Below are 26,136 nucleotides of genomic sequence, written 5' to 3'. Positions count from 1 at the left end.
ACTTTGGCTGGTTTTCCGTTGTACAGACGAAGAATTCACATTTACAACGCATGCCTACAGGATACACTGTCGAACAGCTTGTCAGCACAAGTGTCCAAGCTCACTCTGCAAGTAGCTATGAGATATATAGTTACAACTGGATGAAGAGGAAGAATACTGAACCACAACCACTGATGGGACAAAGGTGCTGGTATTGCAAATGTTTTTGGGACCTTGCTCGCCAATGCACTCAACCCTGCAGTTACCCAAACTGCAAACACGAGCGTTAAATGACCCTAACGCTCGTCCGCAAACACACAGGCGCCAGGAACGGTATAAAATACGCGTAAATACAAATGCGATGTTGACCTCCAGGTATAGTTTCCAATGAATGGTTGTGCATGACTATGCTTCGGGTGAGAAATTTCTGATGGACACAGGGTCATAAATCAGTGTCTATCCAAGAAAGGCTACAGACACAAGGACAACTCAACACAACATGTATTGACAGCGGCAACAATTCGAGAATTCCGACAATGGTGAGAGATAACTGGAATTACAACTGAACCAAAATTTTCATCCTAGATATTTGCAGATTTACCTGAAACTACAAACACACTCCTTCATCATGAGTGATGTCTGTTCTGTTGCCCATGTCCGACAGAACACCACACGTATCTATATAAATGTACTCTACAGGTTTGCTGCTTTCAGCTAACGAAGTGAAAGCAGATTACCCAAAGAAAACTTCTATAAACTCTGAACAGTCTTTTTACATATCAGGACAATGTTCTCCCATATAACTGTTTCATGCATAAAAAGTTAAAAAAAGCTAGTCATCAGTGGGGCTCGAACCACAGAACCTCAGTACAATGACCTAACACTCTACCAACTCACCCATGGATGCTTAGTCATAGTTATGCTTTTGCTTTGTTCTGCTAGCCCCTTCTGCTAGATGACAGCACACAGTATGATACTCTATCGACTTTCAATGATTGGTACAGATCTGAGTGTCTGGCATCTGGAGGTCTGTGTGTCAGAATGATGCCAAATTTGAACAGCATATTATTGACACAAGGGGAAACATTATTGCGGGGAGGTGCTGAAAGTGTCACAACGTAAATAGACAACATTTGTGGCATTGTTGGTTAGGTAAGCCCATAAACTACATCCAAGTTGTACCACATGGGATGGGAAAAATCAGTTTTTCATTGTCTTGAGGCCAAAAACTGTATAAAACACAAAATGGCATACATTTTTAATTGTCCTGGGACCAAAAACTGCATAAAAAGCAAAATGGCATGTGTTTCTAATTGTCATGATACTGGCGCAAGACATATTCAGTATGTTCTCCACGGCTTTTCCCCATCCGTTGAATTGGAAAACGGCATGTTCCCCGCCAGACTGTAGTGTCTCAGGGTTCATTGCACAATGCATGCCTTCAATTCAGCTACATTCATAATTGGAGCACTGAATACAACATATTTCAGATAACTACACAGCCAGAAGTCACACGGATTAAAATCAGATGATCTGGATGGCCTGGCTGTAAGGAAGTGATGACTGATAATTATAGGATTTCTGAAATGCCTCTGCAACAGTCACTTCACTGGCTGTGCAGAGGAGCGGTATACTTCATACAAATTATCCTACCTACACATCCACGCTGTTCACGGGTTGGAATGACGTTGATGTGCAGAAGACCCTCATAGCGTTTGCCAGTGACGGCACAGGTAACAAGACCCGAAGGAATCATCTCCTTGAAAAAATAAGGACCTATGATAAAGGATGCTGTCAATCCACACCACACCACACCACACCACACAGTCACCTATCCAGAACGAAGTCTACTGGTCGATGTGCATGTGGATTTTCCATTGCGCATATTGGCGAGTCCTTGGGGATAGAAATGGGCTTCGCCTGTACATGGAATACTCCCATGGTCATTCACTATCCACTTCCATGCGAGCAATAATTCCAGAGTGAACGTTTCTTTTGGTGGCAGATTAGCAGGAAGCAACTCCTGAACATGGGTGATTTTTGTGGATAGTAATGCAGGACATTTCATAGGATTTTAAGCACAGGCACGTCCAACATTTGGGCTATTCCCTGAGCACTGCATGTTTTCACACCACTACACCACTTGGGCATCTCAGACACAAACTGAGGAACAGCCATGTGCCATACATCTGTCAGTGAGCACATTCCGACACCTACAGTGGCATCTATTGGTCAAATTTTCGATATGTGATTTTTTTTTGTTTTTGTTCCATGATGTTTCCCATTGGGTTAATAACATGATGTTAAAATTAGACGTCATTCTAAGCAGTATATGAAACCGGAACTTCAATTATGGACACCCCATGTGTTTCACTAGAATTTTCCTTTCTCACTCCTGTTCTACACACAAAATAACAGAAACAATGAAACTACAAACAGTGAACAACGTAATAAAAAAAAGTCTGACAATTAAATCTAGTGAGAAGGCAGTATTTTTCAGAAGCCTAAACACATGCAAACTGTAGGCAACATCAAGGTGGAAGGAAGTGAGGGTTTAGTCTCACCTACCCCACACCTCACTTCTCACAGGCATTCTTCTCTCTGCCTCCTGTATTTTAAGTTATTTCTTCTGACTTTGCTTTGTACTTTTTACATTTATTTGTCACTCTTTTTCTTGTTCTACACTAACTTTAGGGCTTCGCAAGCACTGTAATCTCTCTTATTTTGTCCTTAAGCTCCTTTTGCTAGGTTACAATAAAGAAAGTGCATATTTTACAGTCAGTGTAATCTATTGCTTCTTATCCAGTAGAACAGTACTTTTGAAAAAGAATTCACTTTTTCTCCAAGGAATCCGATGTACGTAAGTAGTATGAACTGAAATGGAGTTACAAATCTAGCAGCACCCCTTAAATCCTTTGATCTCCTTACATTCTAATGACTGAGGAGCCGAAACACTATCACTACTCATAGAGGGGTCAAACAATGGTCCTGAATATTGCTTCCTTTGCTGCAAAAGTATATTTCTCCAAATTTTATGTATATTTAAGGCCAAGCTGCCATTCATTATAATAAGTAAATGTTTTGCACAAGTCATTCTAAATCTTCCTATACTTATTCAAATATAAAAATTTGCTGTACACAACAATTGCACCAATACAGAATCTGAGATTTCTGCCACCACTGTCTGACAGGAAATAAGAAATCCAAATGCTCTTCCCAAAATTACATCTTTCTCCTAACATACTGTAACAATGTTACTATCAGTAAGAATGTGAACAAACTATTTGTGCTGGATTTATATGATTAGAACAGCCAACTGAATGTAAATGTTATAACTACAAGGAAAAGGTAATTCAGAAAATCAACAGACACAATGAGTGAACACACGAAGTTGTTTAAAGCATGTTTATTATGAAGGGACAGTCAAATGACATGACTTATTGCCTGGCACTGTGAACATATTATTCACACATCTTTAAAAACTCAGTCTTCAAAGACATCACAATCCAGTTATCCTCAAAATAGAATAAAACTCAGAATACAGTTAAAAAATAAAATAATAATTATGAAAGTTTGGGTAAGCCAATAACATTACCAGATCAATATGTTTCATAAGTATTTTAAGCCATGTTTTACACCAAAATGCAACAATAATAATTGGAAACTGAAAACATAAAACTTCACTGCCCTTGTGGTTTTCAGGAATCTCTAACAGCAGCTGGCACATGACTTAAGTTTTTTGGTTTAAGTTAACAGAAGTTGTAATTTCATATTAATTTCTGTCATGTAGCAGTGCAAAGCTATAAAGTAAAATGCCTAAGGCCTACAAACAAATATGAATTAAATTTTTCCCTCTTAATGTATTAGAGCAATCAATATTACTGTAACTGATTTACTGCTTACAAAACCCCTACAAAGCAGTAGAACAAAATGTGTCCTATTTAGGACAGTATGCACAACACCAAAAACAAAACAAAAAAGAGTTAGAAACAAACAAACAAACAAAATACTTTTCAGTATCTATTAATGCAGTGATCTACTCCCCTTGAAAACTTTTTCATGGGCAGACACCAGTAAAAAAAATTTACAGCCAGAAAACATACTTTCAGAATGGGAAGTCCATCCAGAGCAACTGATATTGGATACTGCCAGAAACTATGTTAAAAAAATTATTGACTTTAAATGCTTTATTAATTATACCAATTTTATCAGCTTCTAAATATTTAACACACAGACATGAAGCACAACCCATTACTATCACAACACAATAGTTATGTCAAGGAATAACTTACTATTATGCCAAGACGATTTTACGAAAAAATTTTATTAAGGGAAGCTGACTGGCCATAAGCCTGATTAAAAAAAATATATGGCAGACTGGGCAGGAAAAAAAAATGGTTATATTGATAAAACTATGGCGTGAAATTGCATCATGATATTGATTGTGGGGAAGGGGTGGAGGGGGAGGGGAGTGTGGTGGAGGGAGAGGGGGGTGTGGTGGAGGGTGGGGGGAGAGGTAGAGGGCAAGGGGGGGAGGGAGAGAGGGGGGGAGGGAGAGATTCGTGTGGGGGAAAGACATGGTAGGTGTCAGAGACTTTATCCGAGTGAAATCACCACTTGAAAGCAGTAAATGATATAGAAATTACTTAAAGGAACTCAATTTCATTAACATAAACATCCAGAGAATAAATAAAAACTATCAGAAATGTGAAATGATTATTCCAAGGATAGCGTTAAGTAATTTCCAAATCACTTTCTTCATCCGAATCACTGTCTGGCAACAGAGGTAATGACTGTTTATGTTCACTGTTTTCATATGACAAGTTTGATGTACGAGAACTGCTTTCTGAGTTAGTGATACCATTTACAGTCTTCTCTGCTATATTGTTATTCGCACTTGAACTGGTTTCTGTAGCAACTGGCTTCTCCCATTCAGCTAGGTCACGTTTAACAAGTTCTGCAGCAACAGGTACATCCTAAAACACAATAATTAACTGTTTATTGTCTAAAAAAGTTCTAAATATATACTGACCTACTCTAAAAATGTCAAATAGCAGGTAGTGTACAAATTGCTAACACAAGTATTTAAATGCTGTCACAATCAATTCTAAGAATCATTAGGTCTTATTGAGGGAAGTACATCTTTACATTATTGTGGAAAATGTGCACGAGTCACTGTAATTCATTTACAGATATTTGCACTTTCAGTAGGGACAAAAAAATGAAGTTATTCTGATTAATCCTTGAAACTTTGGTTCTATATGTAAACTCCAGCAGGTTTAAAAAAGGTGAAATTATTTAAAATAATACCTGAATCACTGTTGAATCTCCTGTATAGGGCCAACAACACTGAATACCTAAATACACTTCTGCACATTATGTGACACATTTATACAGTGCAAAGTACCTTGGGTCCTGTGGTGTTGACAAGTGATACACACGGAACAGGACTGCCTTCACGCTCTTGTCGCTGGTCTGTACGTGGCCGTTCTCTGTATCCATCCACTCGTGCCATAATTACAACCCATTGTGCCACATGGCACAAATCCTCCATGAGTTCCCTAGCTTCCTCTGACCACTGATCATCTCTGAAATATAGAAGGTATCAAATATAATCTTGTCCAGAACACTTTAGGATATGGGAAGGGAAACTTCCTCATCTCTGACCGAAGAATTAGGTATTATATAAGCTCACCTGAACATCAGGAAAACAGCAGATATGGAACAAGGATAAGTACATCAGTGAGAAACCAAATATCTTTTTCAAACTTTCTAATGAGAAAGGAAGATCACACTGTAACATCCCCCTAACAATAAGGTCAGTAAAAAATTTCTTACATCTTCTTCCTAGTTCACATCTGTTGTTCGAATGGCTCAAATGGCTCTGGGCACTATGGGACTTAACATCTATGGTCATCACTCCCCTAGAACTTAGAACTACTTAAACCTAACTAACCTGAGGACATCACACAGCACCCAGTCATCACGAGGCAGAGAATCGAACCCGGGAACCCGGGCGCGGGAAGCGAGAACGCTACTGCACGACCACGAGCTGCGGACCACATCTGTTGTGTATAGTACATTTGTATTTCAACTCTGTAACTCAAAAGTGCTACAGATTTTTGATGCAGACTTTAGTTGAGATAATTGAAGTTTTTACTTTTTCCACAAGCCAACAAAGAAAATTATGAGCAGCAGATGTGTATATACTGCTCTGAAAAACTTAAGGATGGGCTAGATAAAGTAACATAACATATTAACTACTTGGTGGAAATAAATGAAAGTGCGGGAGCATGCTGCCACAGATCTCCTGGTCACGCACAGAAAGTTAGATGTCAAACGGCACAAGATCAGCATGACTACGTGCCAAATGGGGCTGGTCCTGCAACATGAGGCAGCTGAAGGAAAAAGAGTGTGTGTGTGTGTGTGTGTGTGTGTGTGTGTGTCTGCAAGCAGTTATGGTGGACTGTGGTGGTGTTTGTAATTACAACATGGCCCAGAGACAACATCTGGATCACTTCACCTGTGAAAGAATCACTGGGAACCTGGAAGAAGGATGAAGTGTGACAAGTGTGGCCCAGGGATTTAGTACTAATCACAGCACTGTTTCACATGCATGTGGTGTTGATCAACAACAGCAGCACATGACCACTACATTGTGCAACAGGTAAGAAGGAATCCACATCAAACAGCAGTGCAGGTGCAACCACATTTAATAGGACTGAAAGGCATGCAGTCTTATCTTGCAATGTGGCACAGTGACTGCGTGGGGGTGGCTCTTTGCCCAAAGACCCACACATTATGTTGCACTGACAACTGCATATGTGTGGCACCATTTATGATGGTACTTAGAGCACAGAGACTCCGACCAGCAGATTCAGTTCAAATAGCAATTCTTGACGTACCCTCATAGATGATAAGATGGGAAAATTTAGTGCCCCCAAGAACATTAACAAACAAGATCGTTTTTGTGGTCCAGGTTTTATGATGTGTGGAGGAATAATGTTGTACACTATCCAATCAACATTACTGTGATACTTCTTTCCAAAGAGTGTCATTTCAGGGATGCATTCTGTCACAATTTCATTTTTATGGATGACAAAGTGTGACCACATCACGCTGCAAAGGTAGAGCAGTTCTTGGAATGAGAGGATATTCAGCAGATGGAGTGGTCTGATTGTTTCCCCCGACTTAAATTGCATCGAGCACAAGTGGAGTGCATTGGGGTTACATATTACTGCACGTCCACAATCATCAATGAGCATTCAGCAGTTGCCAATAGAGATGGCGGAGGACTTTGTGAAGTCCCTTCCACGAGAACTTTTCATCAACCTGGTTGCCAGCATGGGAGCACATTGCAGAGCATGCATTGCTATCCATGGTAATCATATCCTACTAAGAACCATGTCCCGCCTTTTGTAATGTCCAAGGGACCATCAAGAATCACTGTGACTTCAGTGTGATTATTGTCTTTGAATAAACTGTCATTTTTAATCATCCAATTGTGTATTTCTTCCAGTTATCTTCTGTATTATACTGTACGATTTCTTTATATGTACGGTGTAAGTTTCGTTGAGCTATTTACTTGGTAGTGACACACCACGTTAAACTTACTTTTGTCCATATGTTCTGCACACCAGTGTAGTTTGGAAAATTTGTATTGAACGAAAAAATGAGTTACATATCTGAAAAATTTGTTGTAGACAGTTTCAGTATTCCACGAAGTTCCAAAACAGTGCACACTCTACTGCAGATGAAAATTTAATTCTGGAAACACCCCTTGGCTGGGGCTAGGCCATTTATTTCCAGAGTGTTAATCCAACGACATACAAAGAAGCAGTTGTGCTAAGTTTGGAAAGCACGACAGAAGTACTGTCAGAAATGAGAGTGTGGGGTGTGTTGTGCACTTGCCTTGATAGCTCGGTCAGTCAGAGAATATCGTGAGAAAGGCAAGAGTCTGTGCTATAGTTCCAGCCCTGTACATAATTTTAATCTATCAGAGATTCACTACAGTGCATGTTCTGCTCCAGAAAATTTCATTCTGCAAATCTAAGTTGTCAATATATTATATCAGTGGCTGTCCAACTGTGGCCTGTAAGCCACTTGTGGCCTGAATTAAGAATTTGTGCAGCCTGTGGTTCTCAACCAGATTTTATAATAATATGCATCTAGCAACTAACAGCTGAATTCAAAACCATCATCTACTGTTACCAGCTTCGAGTCGGTTTTCCTGCTCAGGAACAAACAAAAATACTTAGAGAGGCAATAATATTTTAAAGACACGTTTAATTGTAATTGATGTTGGTGAATTCGGCAGTGAGCAAAGTAAACAAGTGGGGGCAAAATTGTTAGCAAAATAATTGCATCATATTTTACATGTACATTACAAATTTAAGAATTTGCAATGTGTAGTCCAATATTATGCTAAGTGCTGTGAAGTGCACAGTAGAGAGAACTTTTTACTGTATCATATATTAAGCCTTTAGTCCTGTTTCATTCATGGATGGAATGTGGGAAGAATGACACCTTGTACACCTTTGTGTGAGCTGTTATCTGCCTATTTTATCTGTGATAGAGACTTAGGGGGCTGAGGAATATTCACAGTATCTACCCTGAAATATAGTTCTTGAAATCTGATGCACAGACAAGTCGTGCACAATGTTATTCGAGACGGAGTACGAAGGTTTCTTTTCTATCGTTTTCTGATATTACATAATACATTAATAAACTGAAAAGTTAAGCATGGTATTTAACTCCTAAAATAATGAGCAACAATTTTGGAAACCACTCAGTGGCAAAGATATGTAAATCATTTATTTTGTTCATCTAGGTGAATGATCAATTTGCATTTGGATTTGTATCTGAAATAAATTAAATTTACAGAACAAAGTGGACTGTATATGAACAAATATTGCTGTGAACGCTACAATACAGCATGTGTAATGAGTGGTAATCAGCAGTTCACGCTTATTTTATTCACTGTGTAAGCTGCACTCACATTAAAAGCAATTTTGTGTAAAAGAGTTAGCAGAATTGTTAACAAAACATAGCTCACATGTGCAGAGTTACCTTAAAGTATGCACAGCTGTCCTGACTTATCTAACACTATTTAGATTGTTACAAATGATGGGTGTTCTTTTCCAGGATAATACTGATCATTATTTACTTAAATTGCATGATGTGTCGGGGACAGATATAAAACTGGCACAAGCTGTAGATAGATAAAAGAGTATGCACATGTATGTAAATGCAATATTTAACTATGTGGATGTGGAAAGCTACCTAAAAAAACACATCCAAGCTGGCCAGCACATAGGGCCCGGTCATTAATAAGTGCAGTGGATGTGATTGTGGGCCAATGCGCCTCCCCGTGTTCCAGAAGTGGGCGCTTTAGCACGCTCAGTTATCCATGTGTGTTGTAGAATAAAACTTATCAAATACAAAAGACAACTGGCTGCATATTCTGCCTACATAAATTCTCAAATAATGCTAAGCCTCACGCAAACAAGTGTATGAACAGCTAGATGAGAAATGGTCGACAATCTGAAAACAAAATCTGGTTTGCCAACCTGTCAAGAAATTGCTCATAAATCATGTACAGATCTGCTACAAGTTTCTACACAGGCAATCAACTCCACTAACAAAGTCATCAATGAACCAACACAAAGTTAACAATGAACCAACCTGGACCATAAATTCGGCCTCCACTAACCACAAACCATTCCAGGATATATGACTCAGCACTTTCATTTTTGGTAAACACATTTATCACTACTGAACTGTTGAAAATGGCTTTGAAAGAAAAATAAGAAATTGTGTTTTGTGTACTTATGTCGCTTTCCCTTTTCTGTTCCACTCACGAATAGTTCACGGGAAGAACGATTGCTGACAACCCTCCGTGGGGGCTTAAATCTCTTTAATTTTATCTTCACAGCTTTTTTGTGAGATATACGTCAGAGGAAGGAGTATATTGGCTGACTCTAAACTTCACCACACCTTGAGACAGAACACGTCTCATACAGCATCTGACATTGGAATTGGCTGAGTACCTCTGTGATGCTTCTGCACTTACTACAAGAACCAGTAACAAAACATGCTGCACTTCTTTGGATCCTTTCTATTTCATCTATCAATCCTATCTGGAATGGATCCCAGACTGATGAGCAATATTCCACTACTGTTCAAACAAGTGTTTTGTAAGCTACTACATTCATTGATGGACTACGTATCCTGAAGTTTCTTGCAATGAACCTCATTCCTACATCTGCCTTAGCAGCGATTAATTCTTTGTGACTGTTAAACTTTAAATCTCTCTGTATGCATATTCTTGTATATGTTATGGAAGTAACTGCTTCTGGCGATTGTTCTGCAATCGTGAATTATACAATGAAGCGTCTCCCTGTCTACATATTCACAATACATTACATTTGTTTATGTTGAAGGCCATTTGCTGCTCTCAGCATCTAGCGTCAATCCTCTGTCATCTTCCTGCATTTCACTAAAATTTTCAACAGTTGCACCTTCTCTGTAGACAACACCATCATCCATGAAAAGTATCAGGGAACTTGTGATGATGTGTATTGTCATCAATATATTGTGTGAAAAGTAGTGGATCTGTAGCGTTCCCTGGGTGGTAAGCATGAAGTTACTTTCACATTTGAAGACCTCGCTCAACTGACATTTTGTGTGTTACTTTTACATCTGAAGACTTCTCTGCATTGCGAAGCACGTGCTGTGTTCTGTTTTCTAGAAACGATCAATCCAACCACACGGCAGATTTGATATTCTACACACTTGTATTTTGTTCATTAGACGGCAGTGTGGAGCTGTGTTGAATGAATTCCAGAAAACGAGAAACAAGGTACCAACCTGGACACTTGTATCTACTGATATCTGGGTCTTGTGGGCGAACAGAGCAAGCTGGGATTCGCACAACTGTTGTTTTCAGAACACATGTTGATTTCTACAGAGGAGATTTTCGGTCGCCAGAAATGCCACAATACATGAGCACAAAACAAGTTCCAAAATTCGACAACACACCAACATCAGAGATGTAGGCCTACAGTTTCACGCATGTGTTCAACAACTTAGAAACACTTTAATAATTCAGAGACCTACAGTTAACTGCTGCTAAAAGATGGCCAAGTTCTTTCGCATACTCTATGTAGAATCATACTGATATCCTGTCAGGTCCAATGGCCTTCCCTCTGTCGAGTGATTTCAGTTGCTTTTCCATACCTTGATCACTTATTTCGAAATTTGGAAAAAAAAAACTTTGCACTTTGACCTTTCCTGTGTCGTCCTCTGTTTCAAAGCCGTTATGGTCATGCACTGTCAGGACAGATGGCTTCAATCCACTTACTGATATAATGTAAGACCAAAACTTCTTAGAATGTTCTGTCAAGTTGGTTGGTAGAATTTTACTTTTGAATCTGTCAAACGTTTCATGCAGGCCATACTTATGCTAATTTTGGCTTTGTTTGATTTTTGTTTGTCTGTGATGCTATGGCTGTGTTTAAATTTGCAATGAAGCACTCTCTGCTTTTGTTGCAGCTTTCTAGTGTGGTTGTTGAGCCAAGGCGTGTTCCTTTTATTCTTCACAACTTCACTTGGTTCATACCTATTTAAAAGATATTGTACAATGCTCTTGAACTTTGTCCACTGATGCTCAAAACTGTTAGTACTGGAGATTAACTTTTGATGTTGACCTGTCAGATAATCTGACTCTTGCCAAACAGAAACATTTTCCCATCTTTCTTTGTTTTCCATTTAACAGCCACGTTCAGTGATACTGTGATGGCCTTATCATCACTTATTTCCCTTTCTACACAGAGTCAAATGGTTTGCATGTTACAAGCATGTTCAAGAAGATACCTTCACAAGTCGGTTCCCTAATTAACTACTCAAGGTAATTTTTGGATATGGCACTTAGAAAAATTTCACACTATTCCAGACCCTGATGACCACACTCCCCCCTCCGCCCCATGCCCAAAAAAATCACTTGAGCCTTCCAGGAAGTTGAAGTCCTAACCTAGTACTACAACATGCCCAGGAAACTCCTCATACATTCCACACCTTCTGCTCCCGAGACAAGGGGGTCTGCAAAAGCATCTGATGACTATGTTTGATCCACCTTTAACACTTATCTATACCCAAATTATTTTGCATTCAGAATCTGTATTAATCTCACTAGACAGTACGGTATTTTTGATGGCTATAAACACACCTCCACCACCAGCATTCAACCTATCTTTGTGATATATATTCCACTTCGAATTTAGAATTTTATTGCTATTGAAATCTGATTCCAACCACATTTCTGTGCCTACTGCTGTGTTGTTACTATTTACATGTGAGACTAGACCTTTTTTCAGACACACTTGCAGGTTTCTACAAAGAATTTCTCTCTCTCATCTGCTATCACAAACTGTATCCTTTTGGGACTAAGAATGCATCTAATCTGGCCTGTGGATGGATTTCTCTGGACTAAAAAACACCAAATCTGCAGGTCACATGTAATTCAGTACCCTAGTACATGCCTGACCTATTTAAGGGAATTCTACGTTTCTCCTCCCGAAAGTGGGGGTCATGAAATTCACATCCAAGATCATCACAGAATTGTCAGAGCCTCTGGTTTAAGCTCCTACTTGGTTCCAATCCAGAGGACCATGATTATCTCTGGGAATAATGCTAGCTGCCTTCACCAAGTCAGCCAGCCACCTGTAGGAACTGAGGATGGCCTCTCAATCTAGGTGGCATGCGTCATTCGTGCTGACATGAGCTACGATTTGCAGCTGGGTGGACACAGTATGTTCAATCGCTGCCAACAGAGCCTGCTTCATATCTATGATAAGAACCAACCCCCCCCCCCCCCCCCCCCTTACCCAGAGTGCAGACAGGGTGGACACTGGTCCTCTTCCTTGACCTGTCCTATCACTGGAGCTCCCAATGACAAGTAATCTCACCCTCTGTGTTTGTCAGAGATCTACATCTACTTCTGCATACATACTCTGCAAGCCACCATATGGTGCATGACTTAGGGTACATTGTACCAACACTAGTCATTTCCCTTCCTGTTCCATTTGCAAATAGAGCTAGAGCGAGAAGAAAAAACTACTGTCTATGTGCCTCCATACAAGCTCTAATTTCTCTTATGCTTGTAGTCCTTATGCGAAATGTACATTGGCAGCAGTAGAATTATTCTGCAGTCAGCTTCAAATGCTCATTCTCCAAAATTTCTCAACAGTGTTCCTCAAAAAGATCATCATCTTCCCTTCAGGGATTCCCATTCGATATGCCGAAGCACACCTGTAATATTTGCGTAGTGATCCAAGCTACCACTAATAAATGTAGCAGCCTGCCGCTGAACTGTTTCAACATATTCCTTTAATTTGACCTGGTGGGGATTCCAAACACATTAGCAGTACTCGAAAATGGCTTGCACTAGCATTTTACATGCGGTCTCCATTACAGATGAACCACACTTCCCTAAAACTCTCTCAATAAACAGAAGTTGATCATTCACCTTCCCGACTACAACCCTTACATTCTCATTCAATTTCATATTGCTTTGCAATGTTATGCCTAGATATTTTATCAACCTGACTGTCAAGTCGCACACTGATAATGCTATATTTGCATTATGGGATTGCTTTTCTTACTCATCTGCATTAACTTACATTTTTCTACATTTAGAGCTAGCTGCCATTCGTCACACCAACTAGAAACTTTATCTAAGTCATCTTGTTTGCTCCTAGAGCTACTGAATGACACCACCTTCCAGTACACTACAGCACCAGCAAAGCGTCACATACTGCGGCTCATCCTGTCCGTCAAATCATTTATGTACACAGAGACTAGCAGGAGCTCTGTCACAATTCACTGGTTAAGAGCCATTCATATATCCAAAAACTTATTCTGTATGCTCATACGTTTGTTAACGGTCTGTGGTGGGGCACTGTGTCAAACCCTTTCAGAAATCTACGAACATGGAATCTGCCTGCCGCCCTTCATCCATGGTTCGCAAGATATCATGTGAGAGAAGGGCAAACTTAGTTTCACATAATGGTTTCTAAAACCATGCTCATTTGTGAACAGAAGCTTTTCCAACCCAAGGAACTTTATTATATCACTCGGGAAGAGTGGTCACAGATCAAAGAGGCAAGGGATCCTGTGCAGACTCTGAAGTACTTTAAGGAGTGAGAAATATGTCAAAACTGTTGTTGAGGTGTAATGGGTCATCTGTGAGGCTGGTACCTATGTTCGCCTTCCAATCAGAGATTCATGATCCTGCTGCTGTTTGTCATTCACTGTCAGGTAAGTGTCAACTGGCTGGGACATTCAAATCAGAAGGCACAGAATCATCATGGATTCCAGGCAGTTCTGTCAGCTCCAGAGGTGCCAAAGAATTTGTATCACTTGCCCCAATGCAACCACAGTTCTGAGCAGCAGCCTGAAGCCTGCTGACCACAACCAACACAGCTTCCAACTGTTTACGGACAGTGGCAAATTCCCCCTGCATTCGTACACAACAAGTGCAGTCCCTAGCCAGCTTTAATATATTTTTATCTATATCACAAGTAATGTAATACTTCTCCAAATAGTCACTGCGTGCCACCTAAGTGCTGCTGCTACACTACTTGCAATTTATACTATACAAGAAAGTGGACTCTCACAAAGATAATGCACTAGAATTTATATATACACTATTCTGCACAGTTTACTGTACAATTCCCTTCTTCACAGAAGTATATAGAAACAGAAACCAGAAAAAATTATTGTGTATAGAACAGAAACATCTGCTACTCCACCACACTTGTCCATTTGGCTATGTGCAGCCACTACACGCACAATATTACGAAAGGATGTGACGAGAAAATCAGAGATTGATCAGAGGAAATACTGGTGCTGCTGCTCATTCGACCCAAGACAGCAAGCAGAATTTCATCCTGCATATTCCAGTACACTTCATGAGCAATTCTGAGCATATGTGAAAACATTTACATGGCAAATACTGTTGTTTTTAATAAGAAAATTAACTATTTTGTAGTCTGTCAGACATTAAACAAGATGTATACTGATTTTTGAAAGAGAGAAGAACAACGAACCAGCTACGCAAAGATGATAGTACACAATGGAGTAGTTCCTTTGGAAAGGATATGAAAGCAATTTTCTTCCCCATCTTTGTCCATTCAGAGCTTGAGCTCTGTCTCAAATGATGTCCTATCAATTGCATATTGAATCATAATCTTACTTCTTTTTTCTACATGCACATCTTTATAATATATCAAACTTTTAGAAACTCTCTAATTAATGAATTTAATTAATTTCATTTCAGAAGTATGGGACTTCTACAAGAAATGAAATTTTACATAATGTAAATGTGGTGTGTGGGTGGGTGCGTGGGTGAGTGAGTGAGGGGAGGAGTGGGGGTAGAGGGGAGTGTGGGAAGGGGGGGGGAGGGAATTAAGGAACACATTTTACATCAAAATACAAAATACAGTGATCCAAATACACAAGAATTGATCAACAAAGACTAAGAGTGATTTCTTTTTCACAGATGTTTATTATTACTCCACTGCAATGTTCACATGACCATTTTCAAAGTACTCCCTCCCCATACCCCACTTGAATGCAGTTTTTATTGCGTATCTGGCAGTCTGTGCTTCCTCAGTTTAGCCAATACTGATGAATAGTATGCTACTGTAACAGCAGTGTGATGGGAATCCTGCATGCCGGTAAATCATTCCACGACAGTCTAAACATAAAATCATCACTTTCCCTTCTGATGGAACAACTTTTGTCTTTTTCCTGTTGGGGAACCTTGCAATTTCCACACTGCACTGGCTTGTTTTCCTTCAGGACCATAATGACACAACCATGACTCATCACTCGTGATAAGAGTCCAGCAACACATCCCCTCCATCAGCAAAGAGACACAGCACCTCACTGTTTGTCTCTGTCTCCATTCACATAGCCTTTTGTTTGGGAATCAACAGACACAGCACCAACCGGACATGAACATGGATCATATGGAGAGGATAATATGTAATGAACCTTGCCGTTGGTGGGGAGGCTTGCGTGCCTCAAAAAAATGGCTCTGAGCACTATGGGACTCAACTGCTGTGGTCATAAGTCCCCTAGAACTTAGAACTACTTAAACCTAACTAACCTAAGGACATCACACACATCCATGCCCGAGGCAGGATTCGAACCTGCGACCGTAGCGGTCGTGCGGTTCCAGACTGTAGCGCCTTTAACCGCTCGGCCACTCTGGACGATACAGATAGCCGTACCGTAGGTGCAACCACAACGGAGGGGTATCTGTTGAGAGGCCAGACAAATGTGTGGTTCCTGAAGAGGGGCAGCAGCCTTTTCAGTAGTTGCATGGGCAACAGTCTGGATGATTGACTGATCTGGCCTTGTAACACTAACCAAAATGGCCATGCTGTTCTGGTACTGCGAACGGCTGAAAGCAAGGGGAAACTACGACCGTACTCTTTCCCGAGGGCATGCAGCTTTACTGTATGATTTACCTCTTGGGTAAAATATTCCGGAGGTAAAATAGTCCCCCATTCGGATCACCGGGCGGGGACTACTCAAGAGGATATCGTTATCGGGAGAAAGAAAACTGGCGTTCTATGGATCGGAGCGTGGAATGTCAGATCCCTTAATCGGGCAGGTAGGTTAGAAAATTTATAAAGGGAAATGGATAGGTTAAAGTTAGATATAGTGGGAATTAGTGAAGTTTGGTGGCAGGAGGAACAAGACTTTTGGTCAGGTGAATACAGGGTTATAAATACAAAATCAAATAGGGGTAATGCAGGAATAGGTTTAATAATGAATAAAAAGATAGGAGTACGGGTAAGCTACTACAAACAGCATAGTGAACGCATTATTGTGGCCAAGATAAACATGAAGCCCACACTTACTACAGTAATACAAGTTTATATGCCAACTAGCTCTGAAGACGATGAAGAAATTGATGAAACGTATGATGAGATAAAGGAAATTATTCAGGTAGTGAAGGGAGACGAAAATTTAATAGTCATGGGCGACTGGAATTCGAGAGTAGGAAAAGGGAGAGATGGAAACATAGTAGGTGAATATGGATTGGGGATAAGAAATGAAAGAGGAAGCCGCCAGGTAGAATTTTGCACAGAGCATAACTTAATCATAGCTAACACTTGGTTCAAGAATCATGAAAGAAGTTTTTATACTTGGAAGAACTCTGGAGATACTAAAAGGTATCAGATGGATTATATAACGGTAAGACAGAGATTTAGGAACCAGGTTTTAAATTGTAAGACATTTCCAGGTGCAAATGTGGATTCTGACCACAATCTATTGGTTATGAACTGTAGATTAAAACAGAAGAAATTGCAAAAAGGTGAGAATTTAAGGAGATGGGTCCTGGATAAACTGACTAAACCAGAGGTTGTACAGAGTTTCAGGGAGAGCATAAGGGAACAATTGACAGGAATGGGGAACAGAAATACAGTAGAAGAAGAACGGGTAGCTTTGAGGGATGAAATAGTGAAGGCAGCAGAGGATCAAATAGATAAAAAGACGAGGGCTAGCAGAAACCCTTGGGTAACAGAAGAAATATTGAATTTAATTGATGAAAGGAGAAAATATAAAAATGCAGTAAATGAAGCAGGCAAAAAGGAATACAAACATCTCAAAAACGATATCGACAGGAAGTGCAAAATGGCTAAGCAGGGATGTCTAGAGGACAAATCTCACTAGGGGTAAGATAGATACTGCCTACAGGAAAATTAAAGAGACCTTTGGAGAAAAGAGAACCACTTGTTTGAATATCAAGGGCTCAGATGAAAACCCAGTTCTAAGCAAAGAAGGGAAAGCAGAAAGGTGGAAGGAGTATATAGAGGGTCTATACAAAGGCGATGTACTTGAGAACAATATTATGGAAATGGGAGAGGATGTAGATGAAGATGAAATGGGAGATATGATACTGTGTGAAGAGTTTGACGGAGCACTGAAAGACCTGAGCTGAAATAAGGCCCCTGGAGTAGACAACATTCCATTAGAACTACTGACAGCCTTGGGAGAGCCAGTCCTGACAAAACTCTACCATCTGATGATCAAGATATATGAGACAGGTGAAATACCTTCAGACTTCAAGAAGAATATAATAATTCCAATCCCAAAGAAATCAGGTGTTGACAGATGTGAAAATTACCGAACTATCAGTTTAATAAGTCACAGCTGCAAAATACTAACATGAATTCTTTACAGACGAATGGAAAAACTGGTAGAAGCCGACCTCGGTGACGATCAGTTTGGATTCCGTAGAAATGTTGGAACACGTGTGGCAATACTGACCCTACGACTTATCTCAGAAGAAAGATTAAGGAAAGGCAAACCTATGTTTCTAGCATTTGTAGACTTAGAGAAAGCTTTTGACAATGTTGATTGGAATATTCTCTTTCAAATTCTGAAGGTAGCAGGGGTAAAATACAGGGAGCAAAAGGCTATTTACAATTTGTACAGAAATCAGATGGCAGTTATAAGAGTCGAGGGGCATGAAAGGGAAGCAGTGGTCGGGAAGGGAGTGAGACAGGGTTTTAGCCTATCCCCAATGTTATTCAATCTGTATATTGAGCAAGCAATAAAGGAAACAAAAGAAAAGTTCGGAGTAGGTATTAAAATCCATGGAGAAGAAATAAAAACTTTGAGGTTCGCCGATGACATTGTAGTTCTGTCAAACAGCAAGGAACTTGGAAGAGCTGTTCAACGGCATGGATAGTGTCTTGAAAGGAGGGTATAAGATGAACATCAACAAAAGCAAAACGAGGATAATGGAATGTGGTCGAATTAAGTCGGGTGATGCTGAGGGAATTAGATTAGGAAATGAGAGACTTAAAGTAGTAAAGGAGTTTTGTTATTTGGGGAGCAAAATAACTGATGATGGTTGAAGTAGAGAGGATATAAAATGAAGACTGACAATGGCAAGGAAAGTGTTTCTGAAGAAGAAAAATTTGTTAACATCGAGTGTAAATTTAAATTTCAGGAAGTCGTTTCTTAAAGTATTTGTAGGGAGTGTAGCCATGTATGGAAGTGAAACGTGGACGATAAATAGTTTACACAAGAAGAGAATAGAAGCTTTCGAAATGTGGTGCTACAGAAGAATGCTGAAGATTAGATGGGTAGATCACATAACTAATGAGGAGGTATTGAATAGAATTGGGGAGAAGAGGAGCTTGTGGCACAACTTGACAAGAAGAAGGGATCAGTTGGTAGGACATGTTCTGAGACATCGAGGGATCACCAATTTAGTATTGGAGGGCAGTGTGGAGGGTAAAAATCGTAGAGGGAGACCAAGAGATATATACACTAATCAGATTCAGAAGGATGTAGGTTGTAGTAAGTACTGGGAGATGAAGAAGCTTGCACAGGATCGAGTAGAATGGAGAGCTGTATCAAACCAGTCTCAGGACTGAAGACCACAACAACAAAAAGAATAATGCCATGTGAAATTCTCAACACTTCACTGAGGTTATCCACCGATCCTCACATAGAATCATAGCAGTCATGTTGATGTTGCCTTCAGTCAGAGTGGAAGCCAAAACACCAGGCCCACCTTTCTTTGAATTCCTTGAACATGTAAACACTGCTGCACAAGGTAGTACACCTACACCATATTCTTGCCACAGCTTTTCGTTAGTTGCAGTGGCTGCATGGTTTAAACGAACAAATAATTCTCATAACGCGCCTTGCTGCACCTATCACGTGACCTCCACAGTTTGGTACACGAAATGCAAAGAACGTCTACACAATAGAGCATTACTACCAAACTACTGATACGAGGGTGCTGCCACCTTTATATATAAAACTCTTTTCAGATATTCATGATACAGATGGGAAACTATCATGGAAGCTACAGGAAAAAAGTCAGCCCTTGTAAAAGTCAGCCCTTGTAAAAGTCAGCCCTTGTAAAAGTCAGCCCACGTAAAAGTCAGCCCACGTAAAAGTCAGCCCACGTAAAAGTCAGCCCACGTAAAAGTCAGCCCACGTAAAAGTCAGCCCACGTAAAAGTCAGCCCACGTAAAAGTCAGCCCACGTAAAAGTCAGCCCACGTAAAAGTCAGCCCACGTAAAAGTCAGCCCACGTAAAAGTCAGCCCACGTAAAAGTCAGCCCACGTAAAAGTCAGCCCACGTAAAAGTCAGCCCACGTAAAAGTCAGCCCACGTAAAAGTCAGCCCACGTAAAAGTCAGCCCACGTAAAAGTCAGCCCACGTAAAAGTCAGCCCACGTAAAAGTCAGCCCACGTAAAAGTCAGCCCACGTAAAAGTCAGCCCACGTAAAAGTCAGCCCACGTAAAAGTCAGCCCACGTAAAAGTCAGCCCACGTAAAAGTCAGCCCACGTAAAAGTCAGCCCACGTAAAAGTCAGCCCACGTAAAAGTCAGCCCTCATAATTACATCAACTTCCTCACCATACAACCTTGCACCCTATGTCCAGAATCAGTGTCACAAAGACAACACAAGCAACATGTGTCCAGTGGCAGTAGCTTAACATCTTTTGCTATATTTGGTGAACACGCTTTCGAAAATGTCATTATCGAATATTCACGATATTAGCTAACAATGAAGTGGCAAAAGATGTAAAAAAACTGTATGTACAATTACATAAGACAAAACAGATTAAGGATGTATAATGTAACAAAAAAAAATAAATAAATAAATAAATAAATAAAAATAAAATAAAAATAAAAAAGTATCATTTATTTATTAACTCGTCCAGCGATTAGTTCATGATGATATAGGAATTGTCATCATTATACAATGAAGTACACAGCATCCACCACCATCACTTCTGAATTTTTTGCAGATGTTCCAAGTCATAAAGGCAAATAAAACAAGACCATCCTGTAAAATAAGGAGTAAATGACGTGGCATAAGTTGAGCAATCACAACAGAAAAGAATGCATATGTTATATACGAGGGTCATCCAATAAATAAGGTAACTTTTTTTTTGCCTCAAAGCACAGTTTTGTTCACGATTTAAATAAACCTTATTTTTCCTGAATTCTTTCCTTATAAAGCTCTATTTTTTAATATAATTTCTGTTCAATTCTATGGCCTTATGCCACCTTAATGTATGCCATCATGGAACCGCTCTACTGGTCTGTGTCTCACCCAAGTTCTTGCTGCACCAATAACTTCCCCATCACAGCTGTAGTGTTTCTCAGGGAGTCCTACCTTAAATAGAAACTGACAGATGGAAGTCAGAAGGTGCGAGATACAGGCAGAAGGGGGATGATATTTTGAACTTTTACAAAAGAAACGATGTGTGATACCACTCTGTATACTGCCATTTTGTTTCAGTCTCAAAGCGGTGAGTCCATATTCCATTGGCTGTGACAATGATCAACAAGAAATAGACACCATAGCCTCGTAATGAGCAAGCAATTTGGCACAGACATACTTTTTTCATTTTTATGCTCTTTGGTTCGTCTTCGAGGAACCCAGACGGCACAAATCTTCAAACACGCTAACTGATAAACAAGTCTGGTAGCACTACTAACAGGTGTCAAGCTGAGCACTGGATTGCTTGATTGATATTTGTCAGTCACCTCAAATAACTGCCTACACATGGCAAAACTGCAGTTGTGACATCTGTGTGCAGCTGGGCTGTGTGTGGGCAATCAGACAAATTTCCTCCTCCTTGTTTTGTTGATGGCAGATGCTACACTCAGCAACTTAGTATGCTTTTACCCAATGTGTGGTGTCCACAAGACATTCTGGAAATTCCTGTGAATATTTGCAAAAGAAATTCAATATCTGCTCTTTACTTGAAACATCCCTCACTTGCGAACAACATTTTGAATGGTTATAGTGCTGGCACCTACTGGATGTTACTAGAAATATATGAAATGATGCAGGAATGCTTGAGGAGGTTTTAAACAAAATTACAACATTTTTGAAGCAAAAATGGCCAAGGATAAAAAAAGTGTTGCATTACTTATTTTATACCCCACATAGTATTAGTAGGGATAGGAAGATTGTGTGTAAATAATAATGTGAAATCAGCAGTTATTAGTGACATAATGTGAAATTGACAGGTTTTAGAAATCTTACAAAATGTAGCATTTTCCTAGTTCCCGTGTAAAAATATAATAAATCTGAAAGCAGCAGTGTAATATACTGGTAACTGATACTGAATGTTGAAATCTGATTTCGCCTTTTCCTTAAGGTTGAGGTTCACATATAATCTTAAAGTGGCTTCATTTCTGATGTAAAAGACTATAACTCTAGATGCTACATCAAATGAAAACACAAAATTGTAAAAATAATACATTATAAATATTGAAATGAACATTATCAATGCTTCGTTTTCCTGCCATGCACATATATATCTGTGTGATGTCCCATGTCCTGTATTGTGACTGGCAGAAGCAAATCAAACAGGTACCAATGCTTATGAATATTAACTACCATATTTGGTGATTTTCATATCTATACTTTTGTACTATGAAAATATGCAATTTAATTGATGCACTGCATTAAAGATCTCGCCAAACAGTGCTGCTTCGGGTACAATTTGTTGCGCAAAAAGTACCTGGAAATGTGACGTTGCCAAATGAAACTATTACTATTTCAAGCTAAATGGCTTGATCATTGTGGGAAAAGAATTTTTAGTTACAACATCTGTATTCTTTTGCGAAATATAAAGAGACAAATACTTCAGACAGATGTGAAGGAAACCATGAAATGCACAGGGTTGCACCTTCAAACTAGGCTAACAATTACTATGGCAACCGATCTATACAAGTCTTGTGTCCACAGCCTTAGGTGCTTCTTTCAACCACAGGATGATGACGGTAACTCTATTAAAACCAACATGGAAAGAGTCTTCTGAAGATGTGGTACAGCAGGTCTCAACTGTACAGATTTTTTGAAGACATACAAATTCCTTCATAATTTTGTGGGAATGCAATTTTACACATCAGCAGAAAATATGGACATTGCCAAATGGCTGGTGTTTTACTGAATGCAGTTTCTTCTCCATGTTCAAATAGAGACGATGCGCAGCATGTTGTCTCAGAAGAGAACTTCAACATTTACAACAATGCTTTCTCTTGAAAAACTGTCTTAACAGATGAGAAATAATAAATTTAGCATAAAAAGGCAGAGCTCCTTTTAAAAAAGAACCAGAAACAGTACTACGGCTGCAAATTGATATCAAGTCCTATAATAAATGTAAATGCATTGTGTAATGTCTAATGAAAATTTGACAGTTGCAAAAATATTTTAGAAATCATGCATTTTGCAATCTTAAAACCGAAAAAATACTGAATCTGTTTCAGAGTTACAGTAATGCAGATGTTATTTATTAATAATGTAATGACACCACCTAATATCAACAGTCTGTTATGTCAGGTACAGCCTTTATTTAAGTGCTCATTTTATGCTCGCCAAACTGCATCATAACTTCTTGCATTTCAAACTCAATAAAATATAATTTTTCAATTGTTGCTATACAATGAAGTATATACATTTTCTCTTCAGTTGGTTTTATAGGAAGAGACCAAGTACTTGGTGGGTACTAAGTCTTAATAAACATACAGAACAACATCATTTCCACAAGGTTGTTAGTTTACATGCATGCTTTATTAAGCACCAGTAACTACTTTCGAGTATGTGCCGATTTTTATGTGCACAAATGGATGTGGAACTTATGAGGATAGTGTATCCACAACCATTTGCGCACTAGAGAATGAGCACATGCTTGAAACTAGGTACTGGTGATTAAAATACTGATTTGAACAACAGCTTGGTGGAAATGCGGTCGTTCTTTAGACCATGGAATTTGTATGAAAGAATAGGGTGTAAGAACAAGAACCTGATGGAGTCTCTTTACCTTTTGCAGGTGATATAACTTTTTTATTCTCTCGATGTAGTCCCTAAACAGTTCAACCAACTTCTGGAGGCAGAAGTGGAGGCAGGATTTTTGATCCTGTTTTAGAAAAAACAGTTCAGAACAAACATTATATCTATAGTCAGATGACTAATGGTAAATCAGGGGGAAATGAGTAAATAGCCTTTAACCCAAGCAGAACCAAGTTTACATCTCAGTACCATACAGTCCTCCCACTAGACGCTCTACATGCAGATGACTTCCTCACAATGAATCATAAAATATCTGATATGATAACATCCTGAAATGCGCCCATCTATAAAAATAAGGTTTATGGACACACTAAGTTCCTAGCTAAACACTAACAAACAGAAAGTCAATATATGGCTCAAACAATGCAAGGAAGCACTCCAATGAAGAAGAATGTGAGCTTGTTAAGCAAATGTGATAGAGAGAGAGAGAGAGAGAGAGAGAGAGAGAGAGAGAGAGAGGGGGGGGGGACAACTGTTTTAAAAAGAATTTTGTTTAGATTCCACTTATTACATGGTTTTCAGCAGTAGATTTTTCTTTGAGAATTTTGTAAAGCTGGGACGGCCACGAATTCCGCACACACTCGCGAAGCTCTATCGCCTGGCTGCACACTTACCCCACTACCCTGCCATGCTGTGAGCACAATGTTGTTGATACACGCAGCTGTCACTATCTCAAAACCAATCAAAACTTTTTCCACCGTAGATAGGAGACCTCGTGTCTCCTTGTAAAAACAACATATACTGGGCATGTATGCAATGTCATATATCTAAGTTAATGTCCCATCAGCATTAAACAGACTTCTGCAGTGAATTAACGAGAAACAAAAAGGAGTTGTATGAAAGTTACAGAAACAATCTAGTCTCATTATCAAATGCAAAAGAAATGACAAACTAAATGTTCACTACTTCAGGCTGTTATCAGATTCCAATCAGAGTCAAATGATGGAAACGAAATTAATCATAATACATACATTCATCCATCTTCAAGATTACATCAGTTCGTAGAAATTGATCAGCAATAACTTACTTTGGCTTAACATTTGCGAGGCAGCATTCAATAGCCTGGAATCGAAGTCTTAAGAAGTCTGTTCGCAAGTGAAACACCTGTTTCTGCTTGACATCAGCCGAGTCCCCATAATCAAGATAGAAAAGCAGCAAGTCACTTTCTTTTGGATCGTACTCATCCAGAGTAACATTTCTCACTATGGCCCTATACCACATTTCATCATTAGTAAAGGGTGCTGCCACTAGCTGTCCTACACTTATCTGAAATACAAAAACTAAATATGAACAGTAATAAGGAGAAAAGTGAAGCAAAAATAATGAAATGATATTTTACTGATGGAAAATTATCTGTAGCGGCAAAATGAAAATATGACTGACTCACCTCATTTACTCTATGAATTTCTTGATTTTCCTCTTTGCTGTAATACTGCGTCATTTCTTCTACGAGATGGTCTAGTTCAACTGCATGTTGTCCCACCAACTGAAAGAAAAAAAAAACAGTTCCTACAAGGAATCTGTTTTCTCCACCCTGCCCCCTCCTGTACATGCACGCACGCACCCAAATGATATTATTGCGAGTTGTCCCTGCTCCGTACACCCTTTTTGCCATCCCATTCCTCTTCTATCCAAACCTTACTATAATAATACCTTCATCTTTTGTTCAGACATCTTTACATCTTGACCTTCCTCTAACTTTTGATCTTGCACTCCTTTTCATCGGTTTCATAGTGATCACATACCTCTCACCTGCCACACTTAGTTGTATGCACTATGTTATAGCTCATGCAGGATACGGTGGCCGATGCGCAGTGACCAGTTTTCATCCAAATCACTGGGTGAGTTCATTCATTTGTTCAGAAAGGGAGGCCGAGAAACGTTTGTCACCTTTCGGCCAGTCGGCGATGACAGACTTGACATGCACACTCTGCAATCTTTTTCAAGTGATTTTACAAAAACTATTCAGTAAAAGAAATTCATTTTTGCTTTACTTACAGCTTTATGCGAGGCTCATGATGATGTGTCTTACTTTCATGTAAATATCACAATAACTATGACCATTAATGAAATTATGTGTACAGTGTGAAATTTGGAAAACTGTGCAATCAAAAACTGAGGTTGCTACGATTTTGTATTTGGTGCACAATATGTTGTGTATGAAATTTAGCTAACATATTGATTCTTTATACTTGGTTACAGGTATCTGTCACCAATCTCGAGAAAATAAATCTAATGTAGCA

General features: G+C 39.4%; 1 protein-coding gene across 1 annotated transcript in view; it reads right to left on the bottom strand.

Moving 5' to 3' along the window:
- Positions 1-3,370: 3,370 nt before the first annotated feature.
- The window catches only part of LOC126236101 (tudor and KH domain-containing protein homolog), a 76,647-nt gene continuing 53,881 nt past the window's right edge, over positions 3,371-26,136 (bottom strand). Inside the window, exons 9-12 of the mRNA XM_049945171.1 lie at positions 25,281-25,379; positions 24,921-25,159; positions 5,387-5,567; positions 3,371-4,955 (exon numbers count right to left, since the gene is read on the bottom strand). Coding sequence (XP_049801128.1) covers positions 4,713-4,955; positions 5,387-5,567; positions 24,921-25,159; positions 25,281-25,379 — 762 coding nt within the window. The 3' untranslated portion in view covers positions 3,371-4,712. The remainder of the gene's footprint in view (positions 4,956-5,386; positions 5,568-24,920; positions 25,160-25,280; positions 25,380-26,136) is intronic.

This window comes from Schistocerca nitens, chromosome 2 (genome assembly GCF_023898315.1).
Source record: "Schistocerca nitens isolate TAMUIC-IGC-003100 chromosome 2, iqSchNite1.1, whole genome shotgun sequence".
Classification (NCBI taxonomy): domain Eukaryota; kingdom Metazoa; phylum Arthropoda; class Insecta; order Orthoptera; family Acrididae; genus Schistocerca; species Schistocerca nitens.
The sequence above is the reverse complement of the archived record's forward strand: the minus strand, read 5'-3'. Positions and strand labels throughout refer to the sequence as shown.